General features: G+C 43.3%; 1 protein-coding gene across 1 annotated transcript in view; it reads left to right on the top strand.

Annotated features, from left to right (window-relative positions):
- Positions 1-17955, top strand: part of LOC135541704 (glutamate receptor ionotropic, NMDA 3B-like) — an 83464-nt gene that overhangs the window by 60064 nt on the left and 5445 nt on the right. Inside the window, 5 exon segments of the mRNA XM_064968016.1 lie at positions 10324-10439; positions 10785-10863; positions 11188-11260; positions 15263-15427; positions 15997-16064. Coding sequence (XP_064824088.1) covers positions 10324-10439; positions 10785-10863; positions 11188-11260; positions 15263-15427; positions 15997-16064 — 501 coding nt within the window.

The following is a 17955-nucleotide window of genomic DNA, read 5'->3' on the forward strand; positions in this document are numbered from 1 at the left end:
GTACCAGTCCAGGTAGGAGCTTGGTACCAGGATGTCCAGGTAGGAGCTCTGGTACCAGTATGTCCAGGTAGGAGCTGTGGTACCAGTATGTCCAGGTAGGAGCTGTGGTACCAGTATGTCCAGGTAGGAGCTGTGGTACCAGTATGTCCAGGTAGGAGCTGTGGTACCAGTATGTTCAGGTAGGAGCTGTGGTACCAGTATGTCCAGGTAGAAGCTGTGGTACCAGTATGTCCAGGTAGGAGCTATGAGACCAGTATGTCCAGGTAGGAGATGTGGTACCAGTATGTTTAGGTAGGACCTGTGGTACCAGTATGTCCAGGTAGTAGCTGTGGTACCAGGATGTCCAGGTAGGAGATGTGGTACCAGGATGTCCAGGTAGGAGCTGTGGTACCAGGATGTCCAGGTAGGAGCTGTGGTACCAGGATGTCCAGGTAGGAGCTGTGGTATCAGTATGTCCAGGTAGGAGCTGTGGTACCAGTATGTCCAGGTAGGAGCTGTGGTACCAGGATGTCCAGGTAGGAGCTGTGGTACCAGGATGTCCAGGTAGGAGCTGTGGTACCAGGATGTCCAGGTAGGAGCTGTGGTATCAGGATGTCCAGGTAGGAGCTGTGGTATCAGTATGTCCAGGTAGGAGCTGTGGTACCAGTATGTTCAGGTAGGAGCTGTGGTACCAGTATGTCCAGGTAGGAGCTGTGGTACCAGTATGTCCAGGTAGGAGCTGTGTACCAGTATGTCCAGGATGTCCAGTATGTTAGTAGGAGCTGTGGTACCAGGTATGTCAGGTAGGAGTACCAGTATGTGTGCTTATACCAGTATGTCCAGGTAGGAGCTGTGGTACCAGTATGTTCAGGTAGGAGCTGTGGTACCAGTATGTCCAGGTAGGAGCTGTGGTACCAGTATGTCCAGGTAGGAGCTGTGGTACCAGTATGTTCAGGTAGGAGCTGTGGTACCAGTATGTCCAGGTAGGAGCTGTGGTACCAGTATGTTCAGGTAGGAGCTGAGGTACCATTATGTCCAGGTAGGAGCTATGATACCAGTATGTCCAGGTAGGAGCTAAGGTACCAGTATGTTCAGGTAGGAGCTCTGGTACCAGTATGTTCAGGTAGGAGCTGTGGTACCAGGATGTCCAGGTAGGAGCTGTGGTATCAGTATGTCCAGGTAGGAGCTGTGGTACCAGTATGTTCAGGTAGGAGCTGTGGTATCAGTATGTTCAGGTAGGAGCTGTGGTACCAGGATGTCCACGTAGGAGCTGTGGTACCAGTATGTCCAGGTAGAAGCTGTGGTACCAGGATATCCAGGTAGGAGCTGTGGTACCAGGATGTCCATGTAGGAGCTGTGGTATCAGGATGTCCAGGTAGGAGCTGTGTTATCAGTATGTCCAGGTAGGAGCTGTGGTACCAGGCTGTCCAGGTAGGAGATGTGGTACCAGGATGTCCAGGTAGGAGCTGTGGTACCAGGATGTCCAGGTAGTAGCTGTGGTATCAGGATGTCCAGGTAGGAGCTGTGTTATCAGTATGTCCAGGTAGGAGCTGTGGTACCAGTATGTTCAGGTAGGAGCTGTGGTACCAGTATGTTCCAGGTAGGAGCTGTGGTACCATGTCCTGGTAGGATGTACCAGTATGGTAGGAGCTGTGGTACCCAGTAGGATGTCCAGTATGTCCAGGTAGGAGCTGTGGTACCAGTATGTTCCAGGTAGGAGGTAGGAGCTGTGGTACCAGTATGTTCAGGTAGGAGTACCAGTATGTTCTGAGCTGTGGTACCAGTATGTCCAGGTAGGAGCTGTGGTACCAGTATGTCCAGGTAGGAGCTGTGGGTATGTTCCAGGTAGGAGCTGTGGGATGCATGTAGGAGCTGTGGTATCAGTATGTTCAGGTAGGAGCTGTGGTACCAGGATGTCCAGGTAGGAGCTGTGGTACCAGTATGTCCAGGTAGGAGCTGTGGTACCAGGTATGTCCAGGTAGGAGCTGTGGTACCAGGATGTCCATGTAGGAGCTGTGGTATCAGGATGTCCAGGTAGGAGCTGTGTTATCAGTATGTCCAGGTAGGAGCTGTGGTACCAGTATGTCCAGGTAGGAGCTGTGGTACCAGTATGTTCCAGGTAGGAGCTGTGGTACCAGGTATGTCCAGGTAGGAGCTGTGGTACCAGTATGTCCAGGTAGGAGCTTTGGTACCAGTCCATGTTCAGTATGTAGGAGCTGTGGTACCAGTATGTCCAGGTAGGAGCTGTGGTACCAGTATGTTCAGGTAGGAGCTGTGGTACCAGTATGTCCAGGTAGGAGCTGTGTACCAGTACCAGTATGTCCAGGTAGGAGTACCAGTATGTGGTACTGTGGTACCAGTATGTCCAGGTAGGAGCTGTGGTACCAGTATGTTCAGGTAGGAGCTGTGGTACCAGTATGTCCAGGTAGGAGCTGTGGTACCAGGATGTCCATGTCCAGGTAGGAGCTGTGTACCAGTATGTCCCAGGAGCTGTGGTACCAGTATGTAGCTCTGGTACCAGTATGTAGGAGCTGTGGTACCAGGTCCAGGTAGGACACCAGGATGTCCAGGTAGGAGCTGTGGTACCAGTATGTCCAGGTAGGAGCTGTGGTACCAGGATGTCAGGTAGGAGCTGTGGTACCAGTATGTCCAGGTAGGATGTCCATGTCCAGGTAGGAGCTGTGGTACCAGTATGTCCAGGTAGGAGCTGTGGTACCAGTATGTCAGGTAGGAGCTGTGGTACCAGGATGTCCAGGTAGGAGCTGTGGTACCAGGATGTCCAGGTAGGAGCTGTGGTACCAGGATGTCCACGTAGAAGCTGTGGTACCATTATGTCCTGGTAGGAGCTGTGGTACCAGTATGTTCAGGTAGAAGCTATGTTACCAGTATGTTCAGGTAGGAGCTGTGGTACCAGGATGTCCAGGTAGGAGCTGTGGTACCAGTATGTCCAGGTAGGAGCTGTGGTACCAGTATGTTCAGGTAGGAGCTGTGATACCCAGTATACCAGGATTCAGGTAGGAACTATGTTTACCCAGGTAGGAGCTGTGGTACCAGTATGTTCAGGTATGTACCAGTATGTTCAGGTAGGAGCTGTGGTACCAGTAAGTTCAGGTAGGAGCTGTGGTACCAGTATGTCCAGGTAGGAGCTGTGGTACCAGTATGTTCAGGTAGGAGCTGTGATACCAGTATGTTCAGGTAGGAACTATGTTTCCAATATGTCCATGTAGGAGCTGTGGTACCAGTAAGTTCAGGTAGGAGCTGTGGTACCAGGATGTCCAGGTAGGAGCTGTGGTACCAGGATGTCCAGGTAGGAGCTGTGGTATCAGGATGTCCAGGTAGGAGTTGTGGTACCAGTATGTCCAAGTAGGAGTTGTGGTACCAGTATGTCCAGGTAGGAGATGTGGTACCAGTATGTTTAGGTAGGACCTGTGGTACCAGTATGTCCAGGAAATAGCTGTGGTACCAGGATGTCCAGGTAGGAGATGTGGTACCAGTATGTCCTGGTAGGAGCTGCGGTACCAGTATGTCCAGGTAGGAACTATGGTACCAGTATGTCCTGGTAGGAGCTGCGGTACCAGTATGTTCAAGTAGGAGCTGTGGTACCAGTATGTCCATGTAGGAGCTGTGGTACCAGTATGTTCAGGTAGGAGATGTGGTACCAGCATGTCCAGGTAGAAGCTGTGGTACCAGGATGTCCAGGTAGGAGATGTGGTACCAGTATGTTCAGGTCGGACCTGTGGTACCAGTATGTCCAGGTAGGAGCTGTGGTACCAGGATGTCCAGGTAGGAGCTGTGGTACCAGGATGTCCAGGTAGGAGCTGTGGTACCAGGATGTCCAGGTAGGAGCTGTGCTACCAGTATGTCCTAGTAGGAGCTGCGGTACCAGTATGTTCAAGTAGGAGCTCTGGTACCAGTATGTCCATGTAGGAGCGGTAGTACCAGTATGTTCAGGTAGGAGCTGTGGTACCAGTATGTCCAGGTAGAAGCTGTGGTACCAGTATGTCCAGGTAGGAGCTATGATACCAGTATGTCCAGGTAGGAGCTGTGGTACCAGTATGTTCAGGTAGGAGCTCTGGTACCAGTATGTTCAGGTAGGAGCTGTGGTACCAGTATGTCCAGGTAGGAGATCTGGTACCAGTATGTTCAGGTAAGAGCTGTGGTACCAGTATGTCCAGGTAGGAGCTGTGGTACCAGTATGTTCAGGTAGGAGCTCTGGTACCAGTATGTTCAGGTAGGAGCTGTGGTACCAGTATGTCCAGGTAGGAGCTCTGGTACCAGTATGTTCAGGTAAGAGCTGTGGTACCAGTATGTCCAGGTAACCCATTGGTGTTCACATGGTATATTATACAGGGAGTTTTACAGTACTTCAATAATGAAGTCAGAAGTTTACATACACCTTTAGCCAAGTACATTTGAAACTCAGTTTCACAATTCCTGACATTAAAGTAAAAATTTAAGTAAAAATACCATGTCTTGGGTCAGTTAGGAACACCACTTTATTTTAAGAGGGTGAAATGTCTGAAAAATAGTAGAGAGAATTATTTACTTCAGCTTCTATTTCTTTCATCACATTGCCGGGGGTCAGAAGTGTACATACACTCAATTAGTATTTGGTAGCGTTGCCTTTAAATTGTTTAAACTTCAGTCAAATGTTTCAGTTAGCCTTCCACAAGCTTCCCACAATAAGTTGGGTGAATCTTGGCCCGTTCCTCCTGACATAGCTGGTGTAACTGAGTCAGGTTTGTAGGCCTCCTTGCTGCAACACGCTTTTTCAGTTCTGCCCACACATTTTCTATAGGATTGAGGTCAGGGCTTTGTGATGGCCACTCCAATACCTTGACTTTGTTTTCCTTAGACCATTTTGCCACAACTTTGGAAGTATGCTTGGGGTCATTATCCATTTGGAAGACTAACTTGCGACCAAACTTTAACTTCCTGACTGATGTCATGAGATATTGCTTCCATATATCCACATAATTTTCCCACCTTATGATGCCATCTATTTTGTGAAGTGGCTGTTTAAAGGCACAGTCAACTTCGTGTATGTAAACTTCTGACTCAGTGGATTTGTGCTACAGTGAATTATAAGTGAAATAATCAGTCTGTAAACAGTTGTTGGAAAACTTACTATTGTCATCCACAAAGTAGATGTCCTAACCGACTTGTCAAACCTATAGTTTGATAACAAGACATTTGCGGAGTGGTTGAAAAACTAGTTTTAATGACTCCAACCTAAGTATATGTAAACTTCCGACTTCAACTGTACTTCTTGAAGTTGTAGATACCCATAAGAACAGGAAACATTTCTACTTTACTAAACTGTCAGATTCTAGAATAGGCTACGTAAAACAAACGTTCTATTTTGTTTCTGTGTTACTATGTAGAGAATAATTGAGCTGGAAGGACATGAAATGACCCACAGTCTTGTTTTTGTGGACGAGGCTGGGTTCAATCTGGCCAAAGACAGGAGATGTGGACGCAATCTCATTGGACACAGAGTCACAATTGCCACACCAAGCCAACGTGGGGAGTAATATTGCAATGTGTGCTGCCATTTCTGAGAATGGTGTGAGCACACATGTTCCACACATTGGGCCCTATAACAGCCAACTTCTCCTGGCCTTCCTAAATACACTTTACAGAGATCTAATACCAGAACACCAAAGAGGTTTAGTTTGACCAGATTTGACAAATTATGTAATTGTGTGGGATGTCAGCTTCCACTGAACCAACATCGTTAGGGAATGGCTTGCTGGGCATGAAACATTAACAATGGAGTCCCTTCCATCATCCTCCCCAATCCTGAATCCGATAGAAGAGTTTTTTTCAGCATGGAGCTGGAAAGAATATGACTGTCGGGCACAAGATCAGATGTCTCTGTTAGATGCCATGAATGCTGCTTGTGAGGACATGACAGGCGATCACTGCAGGGGATGGTTGCTCCTCCCCCCCCCGCAGGGGATGGTTGCTCCCCCCCCCCTGCAGGGGATGGTTGCTCCCCCGGTGCATGGTGATGTTGACGAACGTCTCTGGCCAGACCAACAAGAGTGACAGGATGTTTTTTTACAGAACCACCGCAGGGTTTTTCATTGATGCAGGTTTTTTTTCATGGGATGTCATTTTGTGGTACATTTTCTGTTCACTAAAAATGACTTTACATGTAAGAAGTATGTAAACACTGAATTTCCTGTTAACATGTAAAACATTGCTACTGTACAAAAATAAAGGTGCTGTATACATACAAATGTGCCATCCACTTTGACCTACTGTTGAAATTGGTTACTGAAAAGCTCAGTGTGATGCACAATAGCTTTCAGCTAGACACAACGGACATTCTGGTGTAGTGCAGACAGTGTCAACAAAAATGTATAACACAACTGACATTTGTAATATAACAAACATTTCCAGGGTTGACTGACATGGTGAAAAAACATCTAAACATTTTGACCAGTACGGCTCACGCGATGACAAAAAAAATATTTCAGATTGGTGGCATTGTCCAATTTACTGACACAATAAACTAGGTTTTGAAGCATGAATTAAATGTTTTGGGTGAGTTACTACATTTTGCAGACATGCAATAGAGTTGGGATGTCCCATTAAACAGTTGTGACATTTACACTTACAGTTTAGAGAACGTTCAGACTGTGTCAAAAAATGAGCCAAAGCGATTGTGGAAAACTGTATAAGAACGTATCGAATGGAGTTAAACTGTCTTCAACACTGTAATAGAACATAGCAGATGGAGTTAAACTGTCTGCATAACTGTAATAGAACATAGCAGATGGAGTTAAACTGTCTTCAACACTGTAATAGAACGTAGCAGATGGAGTTAAACTGTCTTCAACACTGTAATAGAACATAGCAGATGGAGTTAAACTGTCTTCAACACTGTAATAGAACGTAGCAGATGGAGTTAAACTGTCTTCATAACTGTAATAGAATGTAGCAGATGGAGTTAAAACCTCTTGAAACTCCCCATCCCGGATCCGGGATCGTGACTAAAGCGTCAGGCTCATTAGCATAACGCAACGTTAACGATTTCTGAAAATCGCAAATAAAATTAAAATAATGCGTTTGCTCTCAAGCTTAGCCTTTTCTTAACAACACTGTCATCTCAGATTTTCAAAATATGCTTTTGAACCATAGAAATGGACTAATTTGTGTAAGAGTATGCAAAGCTAGCATAGCATTTTGAGTAGCATTTAGCACGCAACATTTTCACAAAAACCAGATAACCAAATAAATAAAATCATTAACTTTGAAGAGCTTCGGATGTTTTCAATGAGGAGACTCTCAGTTACATAGCAAATGTGCAGTTTTTCAAAAAAATATTATTTGTGTAGGACAAATCGCTCCGTTTTGTTCACGTTTGGCTATGAAAAAAACCTGTATACAGTTATAGCCTGAAGCTCATTAGCATAATGTAACGTTAACGATTTCTGAAAATCGCAAATAAAATGAAAATAATGCATCTGCTCTCAAGCTTAGCCTTTTCATAACAACACTGTCATCTCAGATTTTCAAAATATGCTTTTGAACCATAGAAATGGACTAATTTGTGTAAGAGTATGCAAAGCTAGCATAGCATTTTGTGTAGCATGTAGCACGCAACATTTTCACAAAAGCCAGATAACCAAATAAATAAAATCATTTACCTTTGAAGAGCTTCTGATGTTTTCAATGAGGAGACTCTCAGTCACATGCCAAATGCGCAGTGTTTCCTGAAAGCGTCTGTGTGTAGGAGAAATCGTTCCGTTTTCTACATTGCGCCTGGCTACTGAAACGAACCGAAAATGCAGTCACCTACAACGTAAAACTTTTTCCGGATTAACTACATAATATCGACCGAAACATGGCAAACGTTGTTTGGAATCAGTCCTCAAGGTGTTTTTTCACATATCTCTTCATTGACATGCAGTTCGTGGAAGCTTGCTTTCCTCTCTGTATTCCTTGGAAAAATACTGGCAGGTGACTTTTGCGCACCAATTTCGGCGCAGGACACCGGGCGGACACGTGGTAAATGTGGTCTCTTATGGTCAATCTTCCAATGATCTGCCTACAAATACGTCACAATGCTGCAGACACCTTGGGGAAACGACAGAGAGGGTTGATTCATTCCTCTTGCGTTCACAGCCATATAAGGAGATCATGACAAACAGAGCCTCAAAAATCCTTGTCATTTCCTGGATGCCATCTCATCTTGGTTTTGCCTGAAGCTCACGTTAAAGGGCACGCACAGAGAAGATCTTTGTATTTCTGGACACGTCAGAGTGTTTTCTTTCGAACAGTAGCAATTATATGCATAGTCGAGCATCTTTTTGTGACAAAATATCTTGTTTAAAACGGGAACGTTTTTCATCCAAAAATGAAATTGCGCCCCTAGAGTTCCAAGAAGTTAAACTGTCTTCATAACTGTAATAGAACGTAGCAGATGGAGTTAAACTGTCTTCAAAACTGTAATAGAACGTAGAAGATGGAGTTAAACTGTCTTCATAACTGTAATAGAACGTAGCAGATGGAGTTAAACTGTCTTCATAACTTGAATAGAACATAGCAGATGGAGTTAAACTGTCTTCATAACTGTAATAGAACGTAGCAGATGGAGTTAAACTGTCTTCATAACTTGAATAGAACATAGCAGATGGAGTTAAACTGTCTTCAACACTGTAATAGAAAGCAGATGGAGTTAAACTGTCTTCATAACTTGAATAGAACGTAGCAGATGGAGTTAAACTGTCTTCATAACTAGCAGATGGAATAGAACTGTAATAGCAGATGGAGTTAAACTGTCTTCATAACTGTAATAGAACGTAGCAGATGGAGTTAAACTGTCTTCATAACTGTAATAGAACAGATGGAGTTAAAGTCTTCAACAGATGGAGTTAAACTGTCTTCATAACTGTAATAGATAGCTGTAATAGAACGTAGCAGATGGAGTTAAACTGTCTTCAACACTGTAATAGAACGTAGCAGATGGAGTTAAACTGTCTTCAACACTGTAATAGAACGTAGCAGATGGAGTTAAACTGTCTTCATAACTGTAATAGAACGTAGCAGATGGAGTTAAACTGTCTTCAAAACTGTAATAGAACGTAGAAGATGGAGGTAAACTGTCTTCATAACTGTAATAGAACGTAGCAGATGGAGTTAAACTGTCTTCATAACTTGAATAGAACATAGCAGATGGAGTTAAACTGTCTTCATAACTGTAATAGAACGTAGCAGATGGAGTTAAACTGTCTTCATAACTTGAATAGAACATAGCAGATGGAGTTAAACTGTCTTCAACACTGTAATAGAACGTAGCAGATGGAGTTAAACTGTCTTCATAACTTGAATAGAACGTAGCAGATGGAGTTAAACTGTCTTCATAACTGTAATAGAATGTAGCAGATGGAGTTAAACTGTCTTCATAACTGTAATAGAACGTAGAAGATGGAGTTAAACTGTCTTCATAACTGTAATAGAACGTAGCAGATGGAGTTAAACTGTCTTCATAACTTGAATAGAACATAGCAGATGGAGTTAAACTGTCTTCAACACTGTAATAGAACGTAGCAGATGGAGTTAAACTGTCTTCATAACTTGAATAGAACATAGCAGATGGAGTTAAACTGTCTTCAACACTGTAATAGAACGTAGCAGATGGAGTTAAACTGTCTTCATAACTTGAATAGAACGTAGCAGATGGAGTTAAACTGTCTTCATAACTTGAATAGAACGTAGCAGATGGAGTTAAACTGTCTTCATAACTGTAATAGAACGTAGCAGATGGAGTTAAACTGTCTTCATAACTGTAATAGAACGTAGCAGATGGAGTTAAACTGTCTTCATAACTAATAAAACGTAGCAGATGGAGTTAAACTGTCTTCATAACTGTAATAGAACGTAGCAGATGGAGTTAATCTGTCTTCATAACTATAGATATGCACACACACACACAAACACACACAAATGCACACATCCCCACCTGTGCAGGGTGGGAGTTTATATTGTATTGTTTACATTAAGTGTATTGCAATCATGAAGTCTTTTAAATTACCCTTGAGGACCTCAATGCAATAATGTTAATGTTATTTTATTGAAGTTATGCATATCTGATCGGTGTGGCTTTGGATTTATCTGTGTGTGTGTGTGCGTGTGTGTGTGTGTGTGTTTGCGCATGCGCGTGTGTGTGTGTGTGTGTGTGTGTGTGTGTGTGTGTGTGTGTGTGTGTGTGTGTGTGTGTGTGTGTGTGTGTGTGTGTGTGTGTGTGTGTGTGTGTGTGTGTGTGTGTGTGTGTGTGTGCGTGCGTGTGCGTGCGTGCGTGCGTGCGTGCGTGCGTGTGCGTGTGTGTGTTAGGACAGATCCTCCCCTACTAGATGCCTTCATCATGGATAAAGCTCTATTGGACTATGAAGTCTCCATCGATGCTGAGTGTAAACTAGCGACTGTGGGCAAGCCTTTTGCTATAGAGGGTAAGATAGACATAGACACACACACACAATGTTAGAAAGGTTTTCACTGCTATGGCTAGTCTGAGTGCCAGTCTGTTTGTGCGATCATGCCAACTCATTGTTATTCAGTGTCATGCCAAACATGTTTGACTTGACAATGACAACAAGGAATTTGGCAAGAGAACTTACAGATCTGGGACCAGGCTAGCTATTCACTGTGACAGACAGATGATTTAAACTCTGTGCGTGTGTGTGTGTGTGTGTGTGTGTGTGTGTGTGTGTGTGTGTGTGTGTGTGTGTGTGTGTGTGTGTGTGTGTGTGTGTGTGTGTGTGTGTGTGTGTGTGTGTGTGTGTGTGTGTGTCCAGGGTATGGTATGGGTGTTGCCCAAGGCTCTCCTCTCACTGCCAACGTGTCTGAATTCATCAGTCGCTACAAGTCAGAAGGGTACGGTAGCACACACACACACACACACACACACACACACACAGGCATACAGCATGTGTAGTATTTCAGTAATGAAATGACAGGCCCCCACCTGCCTCAACTTCACCTGTCAGATTTGAAGTTGAAACATAGTATTTTTGAGTTCAGGTATAAAGCACTGGGGAGCAGTGACATTCTGTGTGATGGCCTCTCATGTTGTTATCACTGCGATTGTTTAGCCCAACGGTATTCGCAAGTTACGGATGTGCATATCACCCTCATTTTCTTCACTATTTCATTGACATGTTTTGTTGACACTAGTATTAACATGATGTGTTGTTCCAGGTACATGGACATATTACATGAGAAATGGTACAAGGTGGTGCCATGTGGGAAGCGAGTATTCACAAACACTGAGGTGAGTGTGTGTGTGTGTGTGTGTGTGTGTGTGTGTGTGTGTGTGTGTGTGTGTGTGTGTGTGTGTGTGTGTGTGTGTGTGTGTGTGTGTGTGTGTGTGTGTGTGTGTGTGTGTGTGTGTGTGTGTGTGTGTGTGTGTGTGTGTGTGTGTTGAAGGTCATAGTCGACAGAAGCAACAACCAAACTCTTTCTATATACTGTGGTGTCTGTGTTTGTTGTCTGACCTCTAACTGACCTCTAACTGCCAGACAGACTCCTCATAGATTTAGCTGACAAAATGGTACTCCTTCTTCACAATCACAAACACACACCTGCTTCCCCCATAGTGTTGGTATACAGCCAGCCTAGCCAGAATTCTAGTCCCGTATCTCAGCCTCCCGCTGGGACAGAGACAAACAGGACTCGCTTCCAGGCACACACACACACACACACACACACACACACACACTCCAATCTACAGACCTGATATATAGCTGTTGGCAAAGACTCTTTTACCTTCCCTCCCCCTTCTAGTCCTTGGCATATGAGATAAAATCTGTGATGTGTGTGTGTGTGTGATGTGTGTGTGTGTGTGTGTGTGCGTGCGTGCGTGTGTGTGTGATGGTGTTTACTACTACAGCCTCTCCCCAGAGAGAGGAAGGCTTAGGGCCATGAGAAACTCTGTATCAGAGGGATGATATTCTTCATATTTATGCATGGGGTGGGATTGACCATCCATGATATCAACATTTTACGACTGTTATATGTGCTTGTTTACATTTACTATGTTTCACATTTGGTAAAACAAGCTAATATTTTTCAGCCAGCAGCATACCACCCTACAGCATACCAGTGTTTTGCATACCACCCCTTAAGTGTCTTGTAGTTGCCTAGCTGTGGGTCAGCGCTGGCTGGTAATGAGTGTCTGTGATGACTAGATGTTGCTGGAGAGTGATGTGGAGGCCAAGTGTGCAGAGGACATATCATATATTCCTACCTTCTAATAAAGGGGCAATCTTTTTGCTTTCCTGATAAAATGTTGATAGAATACATATAGAGCAGACTTAAGGCAGTTCTACAGAATAACAACGAGGCAGGACAGAAGTCCACGATCCAAGCTGTACCTCTGGGTCACATGGGGTGGCTCACATCACCTTGTGTCGTTCCAGGTGCTTCCAGAGGAAATAGACAGAGAAACGATGGCAGTGTTTTGCCTGATAAGTGTACTTGTAGTTGCCCATAGAGACCGTGTTTGCGTGCAGCGTGTGGTAATGAGTGTATGTGTGCTATTCGTTCTGGTCAGAAGACTTGTGTCCCTGTAGATCATGGGGATGGAGATGGTTATTATGGGATGGCAGAGAGAGAAGGTCATGGTCCTGTTTGAATACTTCCTACCTTCTTAAAAGGGGCAATCTGCAGTTGAAACTAAAACAAAGCGCTTTCCCCTGTTTCAGTAAAAAGCTGAGGGAAGGGGCTGGAGAAATCTAACCACTCACAAATTCATAGACAGCGCTATGGATGCTAGGATTGACCATCCATGATATCAACATTTTCGAGATTATATAGTGCTTGTTTACATTTACTATGTTTACACACATTTGAGTAAAACAAGCTAATATTTTTCAGCCAGCAGCATACCACCCTACAGCATACCACCCTACAGCATACCACCCTACAGCATACCACCCTACAGCATACCACCCTACAGCATACCACCCTACAGCATACCACCCTACAGCATACCACCCTACAGCATACCACCCTACAGCATACCACCCTACAGCATACCACCCTACAGCATACCACCCTACAGCATACCACCCTACAGCATACCACCCAGCATCTCACTGCTGGCTGGCTTCTGAAGCTAACCAGGGTTGGTCCCTGGATGGGAGACCAGATGTTGCTGGAAGTGGTGTTGGAGGGCCAGTAGGAGGCACTCTTTCCTCTGGTCTAAAAAAAATATCCCAATGCCCCAGGGCAGTGATTGGGGACATTGACATGTGTAGGGTGCTGTCTATCTGATGGAATGTTAAATGGGTGTCCTGACTCTCTGTGGTCACTAAAGATCCCATGGCACTTATCGTAAGAGTAGGGGTGTGAAACCTAAATTCCCAATCTGGCCCTCATACCATCACAGTCACCTAATCATCCCCAGTTTCCAATTGGCTCATTCATCCCCCTTCCTCTCCCCTGTAACTATTGCCCAGATTGTTGCTGTAAATGAGAATGTGTTCTCAGTCAACTTACCTGGTAAAATAAGGGTTAAATAAATAGTGTTTTGATGGGGTACGACAGTTGAACTAAGCTCATGAGGCAGTAATTAGTAAGTTATACTCTTCAAGAATCAATCAAATCAAATCAAATGTTATTTGTCACATACACATGGTTAGCAGATGTCAATGCGAGTGTAGCGAAATGGATACATTCTCACCAAAATTGTAGCAACTGCAGATTGCCCCGTTAAGGTCATCACTGATAGGTGGAAGCAACTGGCTCGAGTTTTACTCAGAGCCAGTGATGGTATGATGTCAGGTGACGGAGAAAGTGGAACTACTGGTTCACTCTGCCATCTAGAGGCCACTGTTGGAACCACAGTCAACCTCATACCGTAAGGCAAAATGGGGACTGTGAAGACACATAGACCATTTAATGCATTTTGGATTGTATTTTGCCTCTGTTATATGTGGTTTCTATCTTAAGATGATTGCACTAGCTGTGGGTCAGTCTGGATGGGAGCGTCTGCTGAATGAATAAATTGTAATGTAAATGTAGTACGACGTATGTATATTTACAGTATGTATAATATGTATTTTATTTGTTGTGTTGTGTTTCCTGTTTGGACCCCAGGAAGAGTAGTCACTGACTGCCTCAGCAGCAGCTAACTACGAGACCTATCTAACCCCTCTTTCCCTTTCCCTCTCTTTCCCTCTCTCTCACCCTCTCTAACCCTCTCACACTCTCTTTCCCTCTCTCACCCTCTATTTCCCTCTCTATATGATGCCCTCTCTCACCTTCTGTATTTCCCTCTCTCACCCCAGGAAGAGTAGTCACTGACTGCTCCCCTCTCTCACCCTCACCCTCTCTCCCTCTCTCACCCTCTCACCCTCTCTTCCCTCTCTCACCCTCTCTCACCCTCTCTTTCCCTCTCTCCCTCTCTCACCCCTCTCTCCCTCTCTCACCTTCTCTCACCCTCTCTCTTTCCCTCTCTCACCCTCTCTCTCCCCTCTCCCTCTCTCACCTCTCTCACCCTCTCTCACCCTCTCTTTCCTCTCTCTCACCCTCTCTTCCCTCTCTAACACCCCTCTTTCCCTCTCTCACCCTCTATTTCCCTCTCTCACCTTCTCTCACCCTATCTTTCCTCTCTCACCCTCTCTCACCCTCTCTCCCTCTCTCACCCTCTCTCTCCCTCTATTTCCCCTCTCTCACCCCTCTCTCTCCCTCTCTCCCTCACTCACCCTCTATCTAACCCTCTTTCCCTCTCTTTCCCTCTCTCTCCCTCTCTAACCCTCTCACACTCTCTTTCCTCTCTCACCCTCTATTTCCCTCTCTCACCTTCTCTCACCCTATCTTTCCCTCTCTCACCCTCTCTCTCCCTCTCTCTCCCTCTCTCACCCTCTCTCACCCTCTCTCTCCCTCTCTCTCCCCTCTCTCCCACCCTCTCTCACCCCTATCTCTTTCCCTCTCTCACCCTCTCTCTCCCTCTCTCTAACCCTCTCTTGCGCTCTATATCTCTCTCCCTCTTTCTGTCTCTCTCTCGCCCTCTATCTCTACCCTTTCTGTCTCTCTCTCCTCTCTCTCTCTCTCACCCTCTCTTGCCCGCTATCTCTCTCCCTCTGTTTCTGTCTCTCTCGCTCGTCTCTCTCTCTCACACCCTCTCTTGCCCTCCATCTCTCCCTCTTTCTGTCTCTCTCTCTCTCTCTCACACCCTCTCTTGCCCTCTATCTCTACCTCTTTCTGTCTCTCTCTCGCTCCCTCTCTTGCCCTTTATCTCTCCCTCTTTCTGACTCTCTCTCTCTCCCAGAATTTATCGATGGGGATAGATCATTTCTCAGGCCTGTTTGTGATGTTGTGTGTGGGGGTGGTTGGAGCCATCTTTACCTTGGCAGCTGAACATACCTTCTATCACTTTGCTCTGCCCCGGCTACGGCGGTCACACACACTCACCTACTGGTTGCATACCAGCCAGGTATGTAGGTACACAAACACACACACACACACTCATGAACTAGATCTATAGCAAGCCACCACGCTTTTAATAGTATCTAAGACAATTAGAATTTCACAATTTTAAAACCATATTATCAAAGTGATTTATCAAGGTCATCTTACCACTGTGATCTTATCAAGGTGATCTTAACAATGGGATCGTACCACTGTTATCTTAGCAAGGTGATCTTACCACTGTTATCTTAACAAGGTGATCTTACCACTGTGATCTTATCAAGGTGATCTTAACAATGGGATTTTAACAAGGTGATATTATCAAGGTGATCTTAACAATGGGATCTTACCACTGTTATCTTAGCAAGGTGATCTTACCACTGTTATCTTAACAAGGTGATCTTACCACTGTTATCTTAGCAAGGTGATCTTACCACTGTTATCTTAGCAAGGTGATCTTACCACTGTTATCTTAGCAAGGTGATCTTAGCACTGTTATCTTAACAAGGTGATCTTAACAAGGTGATATTATCAAGGTGATCTTTATTGAGTGAATGTTCTCTCATCTGTGTTGTATCATCTATCTGTTGACAGAAGATCCATCGAGCCCTGAACACCCCTTACAAGGACGTAGGGAAAGAGTTGATTGGCCTGGACCACAAGTAGAGAAACACTGATCAATACTATCTATATTAGAGTATAGGTTATCAATAATGTCTATATTAGAGCAGAGGTTATCAATACTGTCTATATTAGAGTATAGGTTATCAATACTGTCTATATTAGAGTATAGGTTATCAATACTGTCTATATTAGAGTATAGGATATCAATACTGTCTATATTAGAGTATAGGTTATCAATATCGTCTATATTAGAGTATAGGTTATCAATACCGTCTATACTAGAGTATAGGTTATCAATACTGTCTATATTAGAGTATAGGTTATCAATACTGTCTATATTAGAGTATAGGTTATCAATATCGTCTATATTAGAGTATAGGTTATCAATACCGTCTATACTAGAGTATAGGTTATCAATACTGTCTATATTAGAGTATAGGTTATCAATACTGTCTATATTAGAGTATAGGTTATCAATACTGTCTATATTATAGTATAGGTTATCAATACTGTCTCTACTAGAGTATAGGTTATCAATACTGTCTATATTAGAGTATAGGTGTAACGTCGTTCTTCTTTTGTTGAAAGAGAGTCGGACCGAAATGCAGCGTGTAAGTTACTCATGTTTAATGTGAAAACAAACAAACGAACTATACATGAAATAACTTAATAAATACAAAAAACAACAAACGGAACGTGAAACCTATTACAGCCTGACTGGTGCACACTAACACAGAGACAGGAACAATCACCCACGAAATAAATACGAAATACCGTCAAAGCGAAAACCAGGCTACACCTGGTCTGAATAACTAATAAATAAGACGGTTCCCAATCAGAGACAACGAGAATCACCTGACTCTGATTGAGAACCGCCTCAGGCAGCCAAACCTATAAACACACACACACCTATACATAATCAGCTACAATCCCAACTACTACAAACCCCAATATGAAACTACAATACATAATAAACCCATGTCACACCCTGGTCTGAATAACTAATAAACTAAAACACAAAATACTAAGACCAAGGGGTGACAATAGGTTATTAATAATACTGTCTATATTAGAGTATAGGTTATCAATACTGTCTACATTAGACTATAGGGTATCAATACTGTATATATTACATTATAGTCTCTACTAGAGTATAGGTTATCAATACTGTCTATATTAGAGTATAGTTTATCAATACTATCCATATTCAATACTGCCTATATTAGAGTATATGTTATCAATACTGTCTTAGACTATAGGTTATCAATACTATATATATAGTATAGGTTATCAATACTGTCTCTACTATATTGGTTATCAATACTGTCTAAATTACAGTATAGTTTATCAATAATCTCTATATTAGGTTATCAAAAAATACTGAGTATAGGATTATCAATACTATCTAGAGTATAGGTTATCAATACTGTCTACATTAGACTATAGTCTATATAGAGGTATCAATACTGTCTATTCTACATATAGATAATCAATAATTTCTAAATTAGTATAGGTTATCAATACTGTCTATTATTAGGTTATCAATACTCTATAGTTATAGGTTATCAATAGTCTATACAGTATAGGTTATCAATACTATCCATATATAGGTTATCAATAGTATAGGTTATCAATACTGTCTATATTAGAGTATAGGTTATCAATACTGTCTATATTAGAGTATAGGTTATCAATATAGGTTATCAATAATATACTAGAGTATACTGTTATCAATACTGTCTATATTAGAGTATAGGTTATCAATACTATCATATTACAATAGTATAGGTTATTCAATACTCTATATTAGAGTATAGGTTATCAATACTGTCTATATTAGAGTATAGGTTATCAATACTGTCTATATTAGAGTATAGGGATATATAGGTTATCAATACTGTCTATATTAGAGTATAGTTTATCAATACT

Source organism: Oncorhynchus masou, chromosome 6 (assembly GCF_036934945.1).
Source record: "Oncorhynchus masou masou isolate Uvic2021 chromosome 6, UVic_Omas_1.1, whole genome shotgun sequence".
In the NCBI taxonomy this organism is placed as follows: domain Eukaryota; kingdom Metazoa; phylum Chordata; class Actinopteri; order Salmoniformes; family Salmonidae; genus Oncorhynchus; species Oncorhynchus masou.